General features: G+C 39.5%; 1 protein-coding gene across 1 annotated transcript in view; it reads left to right on the forward strand.

The window, feature by feature from the left end:
- The window catches only part of pard6b (par-6 partitioning defective 6 homolog beta (C. elegans)), a 40,905-nt gene that overhangs the window by 7,897 nt on the left and 18,362 nt on the right, over positions 1–14,646 (forward strand). The window contains exon 2 of the mRNA XM_088937615.1: positions 4,393–4,615. Within this exon, the coding sequence (XP_088793741.1) occupies positions 4,393–4,615 (223 nt within the window). The remainder of the gene's footprint in view (positions 1–4,392; positions 4,616–14,646) is intronic.

The raw sequence follows: 14,646 nt of genomic DNA on the forward strand, positions 1-14,646 counted from the left end.
AAGATGTCAAATCTGTTTCTCTTGTACAGAACGTGATCGATGTGAACAGCGTTTGGGAAGTGACCCCTTTGTGACTGGTTGAAAGGACTCGGGCTTAAACATTTTGAAGACCTTGCTGATGAATTTTTAGTCTTGTTAGCAGTATTAAACTCTGAGATTAAATGCCCAGACAGCTTTCTCTGTAGACGTTTTTCTGTACTTCGGCTGTACCCAAATTGTAGCATCCTGATTAGTAGTGAGTGGGTGTGCATTTTCAGGTATGAATTCTGTTATCAGTTTTAGATCAAAGAAGAGCTGACTGTTTTTAGTCACTTGACTTTGCTCCAAAATCAATCATCTCACTTTTTACTTCCAATTTTCCATAGTTCCTTCAAGAAAAATACCAGAGAAATTAGGTTTAACAGCCTTTTATTAGCGCAAGAATTGCTTCAGGGAGCCTGTTTGCACTGGATGTAACACTTTGGAAAGGAAGAGGATGAGCTACAGTAGCATTAAATGGGTGTCAGGGTAAACTGCACTATTCTGGATGCTGCCCTATGTGTGTGCTTATTTGGAACATACTCTGGTTCTGTGCAGAAGGCATGCCAAGCACAGAATATCAGTCTGAAAGGGAGAAGACACTCCTTTTACTTTGACCTGACAAACTTGGTTTGCTTGTTTTAGAAATGAATGTGTAAATATATTAATGTTATTTTCCACTTTAACTATGCATGCATTTAACTAATGTTTGGAATTGGTGGTTTGTATTATTTTCCATTAGTCATTATTACATCTGGAAATTGGTTGCTGAGGTGACGTCTGTAAACGTAATTTACTATAAAATCAACACAGATGAATGATAATATACTGTATATATTAACATGATATCACATAGATATATTATTTTAAAATTACACATCGTTCTCAGACTTTGATAAAAGACATCAGTTGTCATTATATAGTCAATAAAAAACCAGAAACACAAGTTTGTGTTGTGTAATTACATGTAAAAACAAAGTTTTCTCGAGGGATTTCTTCACCACCAGTTAAAAGGATACAAGTTGGCTTCATGTGTAGAAGCCAGTTATTTTCAAATTTGCATCCTTTTTTCCTGATTCTTTAGTTTTCAGAAACTGCTGTGAGAGCCTCCAGCATATTTAAATAAACACAGAACAGTGTTGTTGCAAAGGCCTTCGATATAAAGATTTTAAATTAAAAAAAGAATCAAGATGTTTGATCTGTCATTAACATAAAACATTTTTCCATTCTGAATATCACCTGGAACACTGTCTTCTACAGTATATAAAAGCTGAAATAAATTGGCATTTATATGTGCTAAATATGCATTTAAACAGTGTTCCGTACACACCACATTTAGGAATGTGCCCTGGCAGTCTGTGATATTCTCGGTTACAAATGAGAATGAGCCTTAAAAAAATGAGAGAGCTTACAAACGAGACTGAGCACATCTAGTATTTTTGATAGCTTGTAGTGGAAAATCAAATTGAAGAATTCTTCCTGTCACTTCTCCCAGTGATTTCATGGAGGTACTGTAGAGTTGGTGGAAGGTCTCCCCTTCCTCTGTGTAGGGTCTCCTGTTAAGGAACGGAAATCACTCAATGTGCACTTTTACGTTTAAAGAATCTTGATCCGAGTCGGTAGTGACTTCTTTACAGTGGCTGCAGTAAGCGTTTTTAAACAAGCTTCATTCTGCCATGTTAACACCCCCAGAGGCACAGAGGGGGCGCTGAGCCACAGTGCAGAGGTGGGTGTGGGTGCTGTGATCTAGACAGCAGTGACTTGACAGGCACAGTATTGTCTCTTTAGGTACAGTATGTGGGAGGTTCATGCTTGTCTAAAATAATAAAGTGTGCAGCCACACGTTACAGTATCCAAGCACTTGCAGTTTCACAATAAGTGTTAACTGTAGCAATACCATTGATTCTGTAACAAGCGTATGAGAGGGAAAGCTGATTATAAATAGTGTGAAAGAATGACACTATTTACACCGATCACTAAAGCAAGCACTGTAGCCTAAAAATATTCAACACCTGAGAAATAGGAAAAAAATGTATGTTTTTTTAAAACATCTGGCTGTGCTGTGATATTAATTCTGTGGAATTACTTGCCCGGGCAGGAATGTATGCTCCAGTATGTGAAGGACATATAGCTGTAGAAAAAGAATTGAAACAAAGTGTAAGCAATTCAATTGATGAAGCAGGCAAATCATTTGAAATAGAGGTTCTGCTAAGATATCTCTGAATAAGCAGGCATTTAGGAGTAAAAACTTGTCACGGAGAAAATACGTTTGGAGGTTAAATTCAAATTGCATAAAGATTGGTTTTAATATATGCCTCTAATTATAAGTTAGTTTTGCAAGGTAATAGAAATGTAAATTTTTTAGCAGAACATTTCTTTCTTAAATGTATTATTGTGAGTTCATGGGAAAAAATGATCTCATTTAAACTTTTAAATAAGCTTATTTGTAGTGAACTTGTCTTGACTTATTAAAAGAGCTAAATCTGTTTTTAAAAATGTCTTTTGAAGAACTAAGTTTTTTTTGTCAAATTCTTTTTAAATGTGTACAGAAGAAACTAAGAGTGTAGCTGTAGCAGTGTGAATTTCTACACCGCGCTGCTCTGTCGAGTCTGCCACTTGAGCACACAGACCTTCAAGAATAAGGAGACGTTTTTGATATGCCCCTTCTTTTTATAAGAAGCTTCCTTGCTAATTCATTCATTCACTGTTACACACCTGTCGGCAGGTCCATCCCTCCAGTTTTGAAAGAGGCTTACTCCAGTACAGGGTCATGGTCATGGGAGCTGGGCAGGACCCACCTTGGACAGTCCATTACTGATCTGGGAAACCATGCTGACAGTATCATTTTCCACAAACCACCACATTCCGTGTTTATTTTTAATTCACAATGTCAAAAGTGACCTGGGGCTTTATTGGAGGAACTTCCTTCTTGTCAGTGCATTTTTAATTCCTCCCTGTATGGATTTCCAAAGTTGGTCAGAGTGTGGTGAACTGAAGAGTTATCAGATCCCAGTTTACCTTTTATTAGCTGTCTGTGACGTGGCTGGTGTTTTAGATTACTTCTTCTCTTGGCCATTAAAATCTCTACGGTGGGCCTGGAGAAGGATAGGAGATTGTGGAATATTCCATCGTCACCATTGTGTAATTCCGCTGGGTGTGGAAAGTTTCTAAATGGGTAGGTAGGTGTAGCACTGAAATGCTAGTGAGTGCCTATGGTGTTAGTACAGCTGTGCTATTAAAGATATCTGAAATATGTGTTTTGTTTATTTAATCTGTGAACACCCTGTTAATGTAGTAGAGCAGTAAAAAAAATAGATCACGTTTACTGTTGCATACCTCTAGATAAGTACCTTCAAACAGGAGACAGTTTTGTATTAAAAACTTTTCATATTGTATAGAGTCAATTGCAGTATACCTACAGTTTTATGTGTTAATTTCTATGTAAATATGAATAAGCACAAGGAGCTTGACTTCCCATGGATAGCATGCTTTTTAATTTCTGTGTTCCTGTATATCTTATTCAGTTTTCATGGCAGTTTACACATATCAGCACACCGTGCCATAATGAAAATGCTGACTCAGTGTAAATGGCCAGCAGCCATATCACCCTGCAACTCACAACTGGCAACCCACTGAAGCTCAGCAGGTGTGAGCCTGGTCAGTACCTGGATGGGAGACCTCCTGGGAAAAACTAAGGTTGCTGCTGGAAGAGGTGTTAGTGGAGCCAGCAGGGGGCGCTCACCCTGGGGTTCATGTGGGTCCTAATGCCCCAGTATAGTGATGGGGACACTATACTGTAAACAGGCGCCGTCCTTCGGATGAGACGTAAAACCGAGGTCCTGACTCTCTGTGGTCATTAAAAATCCCAGGGCGTTTCTCGAAAAGAGTAGGGCTGTAACCCCGGCATCCTGGCCAAATTTCCCATTGGCCCTTACTAATCATGGCCTCCTAATAATCCCTATCTATGAATTGGCTTCATCACTCTGCTCTCCTCCCCACTGAGAGCTGATGTGTGGGGAGCGTTCTGGCGCAGTATGGCTGCCGTCGCATCATCCAGGTGGGGCTGCACATTGGTGGTGGAGAGTCCCCATTACCTGTAAAGCGCTTTGAGTGGAGTGTCCAGAAAAGCGCTATATAAGTGTAAGTAATTATTATTATTAACTTCATGGAAATAACCGATATGAAGGTCCAGGTACAGCAGTTGCAAAGCCCTGAATACTGTACCCAGGTTAGAAGAGCGCTGTGGAATGAGCAGCTTTAGTAGAGCGGTGCCATGTTTGCAAGAATCTATATATACCATCTTGATTTATGTTGTTGACTTCAGATAAAAAGTATTTTTTACATCTAAATATTTTCATTTTCTTCTGATTACAGTTTGGTGCCGAATTCCGACGGTTTTCCCTGGATAGATCGAAGCCCGGAAAGTTTGACGAGTTTTACGGATTACTACAACATGTTCACAGAATCCCGAACGTGGATGTTTTGGTTGGGTATGCAGATATTCACGGGGACTTACTACCAATAAATAATGATGACAATTACCACAAAGCAATATCCACCGCCAATCCGCTGCTTAGGGTATTCCTTCAGAGGAAAGGTAAGGCTGTTCATTTATTCTTCTGTTTTAATTAAATACAACATGAGGTCTTATCCTGGATTCTGTTTGAGCCTTTTTAATGGAAGTTTATAACTAAATTCAATAGAAGAGTTCTTCCAATAAGGAGGACTTGTAACATTGTTCTTGAGGCAGCAAAAGATAAGGCCTCATCCTGCTGACATTTTCCGAAACGTTGCCAAAGTTGGCTTCAGTTTATGAATGTGGTCAGGTGTGGCGAATGTTGTGAATGTTTTGTGTAATTGGCTACAAAAAATACCCTAAAGTCCCCTGTAAGAAAATAATGAGGGTTTGAATGACATCTGAGGGTGGAGCAAACACCTGAAGGCCCTCCTACAGGCTGCTTGAGACCTCAGCTGTAGCTCCAGAACTGCTTCAGATTTTCTGAAAGTGGTTGTAAGTTTAAATGTAGCAGGATCAGGCCTTACAGTGAAAGGCTTTTTGACTGAAACTGCAATCTATGTATAGCCTTGCTTTGCTTAGAGCTACAATAAGTAAATACAGTTTGGAGTTGCAGCAGAATACCTCCTGCAAGCTTTTATCTTTTAGGGCCCACGGCAGTTTGAGCTCACTCAACTCCTTTTTCCAGTCCTTCAAACGATCTGGCATGGGTGTGTCCTCAGTCACCGAGAGTGACATCAGACAGGCAGGAGCCTGAGCAACACTCCACTGATATGCACAGGCTGTGTCTTGAAAGTTAAGAGTCTAGACTTCGTGAGTTCGAAGAGCTGTGCAGGATGCAAACTACAAAAATTAAAATACGGACGTGTTAAACAATTGGAATGCAGGGATGTATATAGTTTTTTAAATCCCAGCATGTATTTCTAGTATATCATTTGTGCTCAATTGCTTGTTGATATATAACACTTGTTTCTGTTTGCCTAAGCAGTGCTGACAGATTATGACTACAAGACTGCCCATTAAGCTTCTTCACACAGCCATATGACCTATAGTTGCTAAGCCACTTTGTCAGAAGGGGATTACAAGGGTCACTGTGTAATACCATATGCTTGCATTTTGATTAAATGCACAAGCAGAGTCATGCTATGGTACCTGACTTGTATATTGTACCTGAAAGCAAGTGTCTTCTCGTGATTTTCAGGCGGAACTGCCAGTTCCAGTTGCAATAGAAGCTGAGCATTGTCAGCTCCATTTCCACATCACACAGACCGCTTCCACCCTGCCAGCTCCCTTTTCAAACTTCTCCATTTGGGGAGGAGATTTCAAAGCAAATGTAGTCCTGCTCAGGTCTGAAATAGCACCTATCTGGAGACCATTAGGCAATTCAATATCTAGGATGCTGCGCTGATTGAATAATATGTACTGTGTATGTGTAAGTGTGATATGTGTTTGTTGCTTTTGCTGTTCTTTATCTGAGCTGCACTAGAGCAAGTTCCATGACAATAAAGTATACAATTAAACTGAATTATGACGTTGTTTCTGCTATTCTCATGCAGTGAGTTTTGTTATGGAAGGTGAAGTATGGTCTTAAACAGTTGCAGCAGTTAAAAAGAAGTAAGAGAAATTTGAAAAGTGCTACATTTGGTTATTACCCCATCTCTGTCTAGCTGCCAGCACCCAGCTATCTGCTTAGGCCTGTCTGCCTTCAGCTGCACTGTGACAAAGGGAAACCTATAGGGAAGTGTATTTAAAATGGAGAACCGGTGGCTTTCATTGGTTCTGACTGGTGACTGACACTTTTTTTTTGCACAAAGCCTTGTGGGAGGTTTGAAGAGGCTACCCAGTCATGTATTGATGCCAATACCCGGGCTTCTTTCAAGACCTGGCTGGGAGAGCTGTTTGGATCGATTAGGCTTAGCCCCTAGCAACCAAACGAGCTAGATGGTTTAGAAACCAGATAGGCCTCTTCTTATTTTGTTGTGCTTGTGTTCTTAAAACGAGACGTCTGTGAGGAGGTTTTCTAGATCTTCAACTCAATAACCTCGAGGTTTGCATGCTAATTTTGTTGTGTAGGTTAGTGCTTAAAATCCATCCACTTTGTCCAGCTTAGGCCCACTGTAAAGGTAGAGCCTATCCTGGCAAGCAGTGGGCACGAAGCAGGAAGTTAGTGCTCACATTAGTTTTTATAATGTTTTTATTGTTACAACTAGAGCTGATAAATACAAGCGTTTTACAATCAGAATCACTAAAATTTAGGAATTGTTTTGTAGGCCAGTGGATGTAGTCAGAATTTTTTTATTCTTGGCAAGTGTTTGTTTCCATAACAACTTTCAAGTGAGTGCACAGCATGATATAATAGGCATTTTATGTAGACTGGAAGGTTTAGAAAGGCATTGAGATGGTATAAACACCAGTGCCAATATTGTACTGTGTTGCATACTTAGGAACACATTTTTCCAATAATTTGTATGAAGGGCTGTACCTCAAGAATAAAACGTTGTAAGACGAGAGAAGCTTACAGTAAGGGATTGAGAGACAGGCACTGCAATGCAAGAAATAGTCCTGTTCTGTGAAGCAAAAACTGATTCACACAATTAACCTACAGCTGTTCCTGAGGGAAAGCAGCAGGGCACTAGATTTGTGAAGAAGTGTGTTTAGGAAGGGAAGCACAATGCAAGTCCATTGATGTAGTTCAGAAATGGTTACAGCAGAGAATCAATTTGCCAATTTCCCTGTTAACCTTGGCTAAAGTAATGGAGAGTGGAACACACCAAAAAGCTATGTAGCTGCTCTTTCATAACCATGCTTATTTAGGGCTATTTTAAATGGCTATGGAGTGTTTCAAAGTACAATACTTATCAACAAATAAACTATATCTGCAGTACATCAAGGATTTTACTGTGGGCAAATAATTGTACTTAATAAACTACGCCTGTTCTATCCTGTGTATAGTATAAATAAAGCTGTTTATACTATTAACACCCAGTGAACTTTGCATTAGGAAAAGGAGTCATCTTGAGTTCTGCACAGGATCAAATTGACCTCATTCAGCAGAGCGCAGGGACATGAATGGAATTGCATTCACGCTTCCTGATGCTTCACAAAGTGTAGGTGAAGGCTGTACCACTTCCCCGGTTTCCTCCGAGGTCAGATTCCTCATCATATACTGTAGGAGTCGGAGCCACCACGAGGAATGCTGACACAGGATCAGCCATCAACAGAGACGGGCCCGGTGAGAAAGTAAACGCACGTGTCAGCGGAAAGAGGCAGCACTTCCGCACGAGAAGGTTGTTATAAGCAAAAGACAGAATCCCAGAGGACGCACTGCCTATCCTGCAGAAATAAAACCTCATTTTACATTATACAGGTATTTGTGCAGTTTGTATCTGTGTAAAACTGCATGCGAAAACAAAATTGATCACTGCCCTTTTCTGTTTGGTTCTGTAGTCTCTTTCCACCTGTGATTTCAGGCTGAGCAGTACCTAGACCCGCAGGGTGCAGCTGTGCTTCTCCCCCTCCTCTTGGAGCTGCTGCTGAGTAATGGGCATGAACCTGTGCATGCACCCAGTGGACGGCGTGAAAAAGAAGGGGGCATGGGCACTGTTGTGAGGAATCCGTTGTGACGGATACTTTTTGCAGTGTTTAGATGCAGGTCGGGGTGATTTTCTCCTGTATTGTCAGTCACGTGTCTCGCGTTGTAGCACCTCAGGTACAGAACTGCCAACAAAAGCGGGGCTCAGGTGTGCTTTTCATCACATGGCTATCTGTAAGCATGTCTTCTCCCGTCTCCTAAAATAGTGAAATCCATGGAGACGTTCAGCTTTTGCTGCTGTTGACTTTATCTGTGTTGAACATCATTTTTGACAGAAGTCAGTGAAGAGGAAATAACTGTCAGAATTGTTTCTCCTCTGTTGTTTTAGACTTTGCTTTGCTAATCATATAAATGTAATATAATTTTCCTAAATGATATGAGAAATCATTTCTATATTGACACATTTTAATACAGCCGTCGATTAAACACCCTAGGTTATTTCAGCTAATCAGAGTTGGCATGCATAGTAAAAGCATAAAGATCTTTTCAGAGGTCAAATTTCAAGGAGAAACGAGTATTGAAATCCTATAACGTATCTTGAAATACTCTGCTTTATCTGCATGAAATACTCTTGAAATATCTTGAAAAGCTCAGAAACTCCAGAAAGCGGTTTCAGGCATTGAAAGTTAGACACTGAGACTGCATCTGCATGTTCATCATTATCATAAAGCCCATATCCTGGTGAGAACTGTTGCTAAACAGAGCCCATCTTGGAAGCACTGGGCACAAGATGTAACCAAGAGCTCTTAAGTGCTCTGCCCCTGGACTGGAAACGTGTGTTGTCTATCTGTTTTTCTTCAAATGAGTATTTGACTCTACAAAGAATGAATCAATGCAGTAGTTAAAGCTGTAAGAAATAAAAGCTTTGTGAAGCATTATCCCTTAGCATAGCCACTCTGAGAAAGGATGAAAAACTTGGATGATGTTAAGCTGAAATTGCACTGGAAAGTGTAATGCACCAAAGTTACAGGAGTTCAGTCAGCTCCATCAGTGCTCGGGCATGTTTTTTGGAGGTTTTGCTTACAGTCTAATGATGACACCAGCTCAAGACTAGGCTATGTCTAGGTAACAGGTTGAAGCTCAGAATGCGTCAGGTGTTTTAAGTCAAATCAGCTTACACTAGCTATTTGACTTTCAAAGTGGCTGAACCTTTATGGTGTAACTAGTGATAATTCCTGTGTTTCAAGATAATAATTGTGGGTATGCAACATGACCCTGATAATTATTCAGTAATTGCAGAAATTAAGTTCCCTGTTTGAAAGCAGAGTGTATCCCAGTTTTCCCTCTTCCACACTATCCGTGTTACCAGACTGGGTGATGCAGTAGAAACTCCTGTCACTCTCAAGTGTGAGGTAGGCAGTGTAGTTATTCTTAAGCCATATTGCAAAGGACCTTGTTTGTTGCTTATAGATTGTGGAATTGAGTAATCAGAAACATTGCAGGTGAACTGAGATAAGAGCTGTAACACATAGCTATAAAAAGCATCTCCTCAAGGCTGTTCAGCATAATACTGAGATTTGTCTGAACAGAGAATAATTACAAATAGATGAATTTCTCTCTTGATACAACAAGGCAGTTAATAGAAGTATCAAGTTAATCAAAGATGGAACGGCCAAGCTAGGTTTTCTCTCGCCCATTCCAGCTTGTCCCCCCTGCTGCATCACTACAGGGTTTTGACTCAGCTAGTATTCTGTTTCTTTAAAGTTGATGCTACTGTGCATTATGTGGAAACGTTGTCCGATTTAAGAACATTTTGTCATTTTGTGTAATATGAGCAAATGCTGAATGTTTAATGCCAACATTCCTCTGGCCTGTGCTTGAAAACCCAAACCTGTGATTGGGTTTTCAAATTGTATTTTTATCAAATTTCAGTTTGTGATTGTAGCTGTTGTCAGTCAATTCTCCAAAATCTCCTGGGTTTTATTTATTTTTAAAATGGCTTTCCGTTTTTCTTGGAGAGTACCCAAAAAATACAAACGTTATTACGCTGTCACATGATTATATACAAGCTGTGCATATATTTTATTAGATTCAATTCCATTTTCTACATTGTTCACATGTGAGGGTAATATATTTACAGAATAACGATTCAGCCTTAGAACTCAAGTTCAGTCTAAGAAAAACCTTTGTGTTGCAAAACTCAAAAAAGCTGCTTCTCTTAACACAAAGGAAAGTTTTGCAGGGGGTGCATCTTGAACGTAGTCGAGAATATTTTTTATAGGTACGCACTCTTCACATCTTGTTCTCTGGGAGTCAAACTCTGCCCAGTGTCCTTCTGGATTTTGAAACCTAATGCCATCATAGCATCGTCATCTTCCATTCTTCCATCTTCCATCAATTCTTATTCGGGATTTGTTCCCCCAACAACGTTAGCACATACGTTTATGCACTCTGTCCTCAGCTTGCTGATTAAGAACTTGCTCCCTGACTGCCCTGTGTTGTCATGTAAGCTGAGTCTGGCATTCCTCATGCGATGGCAGGAGGAGATTCTGGAACTGGATTCAGCAGCTACTCGCAGTTGAACAAGCAGTAGTGCCCAGGCAGTAGTTCGCATTTGTGAATTTACTCATTTTCACATTTGCTTTCTTTTTTTTTTCTTCATCATAATGACAGTTTTTAAAATCCAGTTCAGTATGTTCATAAGACTTGAATATATTACAAAATGAATTAAGTGGTGGAATGGGCTCAGTTTTCGGCATTTGCTTTGAAGCTTTGAAGTTTCAGATGCCAGGCGTCCTCCCATTTCGGATATGAGGGAGTTCAAGTGAGTTCTGTCTTGTTAGCAGTGCTCTTGTCTACCACTATAATGAGCCCTGCAGTGTGTCCACTGGGGCCCTGTTTGATTTATTAAGCAGAAACCATGCCTCTGGGGAACTCGCTGAAGAGCGGACAGAGGCCTCGCTCATAGTCAGGGGGTCAGCTGTGTGGAAAGAACACTAGCGTCTGATCACAAAGCTGTGAAGGATATTCAGTGAGACAGAAGAGCATTTTTTAGACAAAGAAGAATGGCTGGGCATGAGTTTGGAGAAACGGCAGCCCAGCAGAGGTTTTGCTAGATCTGCCAGCCTGAGTTACTTTCCTTTTGCCTTTTTGCGTACACCTCTATTGTGCTGGAAATCTTGGAAAAGTTAAAAAACAAAACAACCAATTGCTATGATTCAGGACACTGCAGAAACAGTCAGTGGTATAACTGTCTTAACACTTACTCAGTTATTTTGCTGAAAAGAACAGGCATTCTTGTATGTTTAAGACTGAGGGGAAACAATAAAAAAACGCAGGAATGATCACCATCATTCATTCTGTAACTTTTTGCAAAGTATTTTAAATTTCATGTTTTATTCTTTTATGTAATGCCTGTTGCATAAGCATGTATTGGGAGACACACTTAAAGTGATGAAACACTAGTAACATTCTCCTGTGCATTATATTCACTAAAGAGGCTTATTTGAGCTCCAATAAGGAGCAAAAGCAACTGAATATTACCACAATAGCTTTCTTAAGTATTTTAATAAACTGCCTTGGCTCAAGATCAAAATCAGCAAGGAAACAGTTCTCTGAAATGCCTCTGCTTGGTGGCAGATTGTGGCCTTTAGGCTAGTTCAAGCCTGGATTTGATTTTACCAAGTTGGAACAGGGATTCCCTGTGGGGAGTGCACTGTGGGCCAAAGCTCTCTGAGACAGAGTGGGTTTAAAGTCTCCTGTGGGTGCCCTTGTGTTTATGGCATGCAGTGTTGTTAGTGGGAGCCTAGCTCAGTTGTGTAATGTGTGAGATTTGCAAAATAAAGAAGCAGATGGCCTGACTGTGCATGTTCCTGGGGATGTTTGCCATCACCTCTCCCCTGCTGGTGTGAGGGTTGTAGCAGTCGGTCAAGCTATTTAATTATATAGATTCACTGATTATCGTATTAATGAAGGGATATAAGAAGAAAACAAAGTTCTGCTTATATAATTGGGCTAAAACATGGTTTCAAGAATACAAACCTTTGTGAATTTCTGCAACCAAGATGGAAAATCCCTAATCACTACCAAACTTCTATAATCTGTCATTCTGCTCTTTAAAGGAAACCTATGGTTACTTACTAGTTTTGATGTCTACCCTGTCTCCTTTACAAGGTTTACAAAGTCATTAGAGTTGAGTTAAGTTGGCGAAATGCTTTGAATACAACAGTTTGTCAGTAAGTTGGAAAAACTACAAGTTTCGCCTTTCCAGTGCCAAAAGCTCTCTCTAAATGCATGCTCTTTATTGACTGCCTGGAGATTGGGGGGGCTGTTACCATTAGCAATATACTGTTGATAGCCTTGTAGCCTTGCACTTGTGGTGTGATTCAAGATAATTATTAACCATGACTATCATGTTAATTGAATCTATAATTAGCACCTCCTGAGAATGTTTCTACTCCAGTAAGCTTGGAAATTGAATTGAACATATTGCCTGATACCTAAATAGTTGATTGATCCTGACTTACTCTTGCAGGTAACATTTTAAAAAAGAGGCAGATCAGGTAATGTGATTTGTTTGGTTGCCAGTGAATAGCTGGTCCAGATAAATAATGGAATATTTGATTCCATTAGTCTGACCCACCTTTAACTTGCTGTTGTAAGTCATGTTATTATTGTAGAGAGGCACAGTAAAAATATGGTGAAGTTCATTCAGCAATGGTTCTATGGTAAACCAGAGCAATACATAGTGAAAGTAATGCAAGTGCTTACAAAGCATAGGCAAGTCATAGTAAAGTGCAGAGTTAATGTGCAAATTTAATAAGGTAAAACATGCATATGAGTTGTCTTTGAAAGCAGGAAGCTAAAGGCAAAGGGTCTGTTCTGGTTTCATCTTGGGCGAGCATGAGTACAATTCTGCTTTAATGACAAAAGTAAATAAGCAGTGACGGTCTATAATTTTCATGCCACTTCTAACAAATCACTTATTTGCATTTTATTCTTTTTATTGTAATCAGGTCAGAATCAAACATTTTTATTGTGATTTGCTCAAAACAGTCCTTAAATAAAATGACTGGGTTCCAAAAATGTGTTGTTGTCCAACATTGCACTTTGTTGCTGCTGCTTAGGTACCACTCTAGCCCCTCTTTTGAAATGCCTTTCTTTAAACCCCGACCAGCAAGGTTTTTATATTTTAAAGAGCTTGATCTCACGCTAGCGAATGATTTACTTGATCAAGTGGGTTAATGAGATGAGAGGCAGCCTTATGGTGCAGGGCAGATCATTATCTCGACTAGTGTTCAAACACCAGTGTAGGATGACACTGCGTCTGCGTCTGTATCTTCACCTAATCGGATCACCGTGATACAGACCAAATTTAACTGCCTTGGGCGACTGTAAAATTAACGTAAATAAATAAACATCATCCTTATGAAAAGTAAATTTAGTAAAAACTCTCTCTTATTTTCTTGTACATTAATCACATTGTTTGTAATGTCAAACTCCTCCTCCTAAGGATTAAGATTTTGTACCTCGCTAATACTTGTGTTTATGATCCATTAGGTGAGTAAAAAAGCAGGAATGATCTCAGTTTTTCAGGTTCTAATTAGACAGTCATGTTCTGTTGATACCTTTTGTGTGTGTTATTTATTAACAGGAGCTAACTCAGTCATTGGTAAAGCATATGTATTCAGTCATGCACCAAGTGATATCTTAGTAACAAGAAAACACTGAACAAAGTATGTGTTTCTTACACTATAGCAACAAACTTCCATTCTGAGGAAAGCACACACTCCTTTAGGCGAAAGGTTGCAAATGATGGGTCCTTTTATGTGGGATTGCCTTTGGGGATGGCTATTTCCATATTAGTTTAAGATTTTTTGCACATTTTATTTTATTTAACAGATTATATTAATGACTATTTTCAAAAAAGAGCAATATACTGTGTTTAATCTAGTGGGCTTTTTTTTTTCACTAACACACCACTAGTACTATTTCTCATTGCTTTTTCAAATTGATCTTTCAATGCTCAGGCAATGTACTGAACCTTTCAATATAAACTGCAAACAGAAAAGTGCTTTAAGTCCGATCTCTGGTAGAACTGTGTGAAGATGGGCACTGATGATATAATAGACTTTTGCTGATATTGGCTCACATTCTAATACCTGCTCAATAAAATCACAAAGCATTGAAAATCACAGTTTAAAATGATGGTTTAGTAGAGTAGAGTTTTAGTTCTAGTAAGCTATGTTTTCCTGTTACAGTATTCCTGTTATTCCTGCCTTATTGGAAATTATAATGTGCAATTTATGCAGCCACTGGATGTTTTACATTGTAATCACTATTTTAGCAAAAGATTTCCTGAAGTCATGTCAGGCTCATACTCTCGTATGATACAATGTAGCACTGTTCAAGCGTTTGGAACAGGCAGACTGGGGGGAGGGAAGCTTATTGTTCTTTTTCTTTTGGATTAAAATCCATGCGCTCATTAACATCTTTACATTCCTGAGCTGACAGCTCTATCTGCATTGAGAAGGAATAATTTAGAAGCCACTTGAAGGTACATCTTATTTTAAGATGCCCG

The sequence above is a fragment of the Atractosteus spatula genome, chromosome 19 (assembly GCF_055471065.1).
Source record: "Atractosteus spatula isolate fAtrSpa1 chromosome 19, fAtrSpa1.hap1, whole genome shotgun sequence".
In the NCBI taxonomy this organism is placed as follows: Eukaryota; Metazoa; Chordata; class Actinopteri; order Semionotiformes; family Lepisosteidae; genus Atractosteus; species Atractosteus spatula.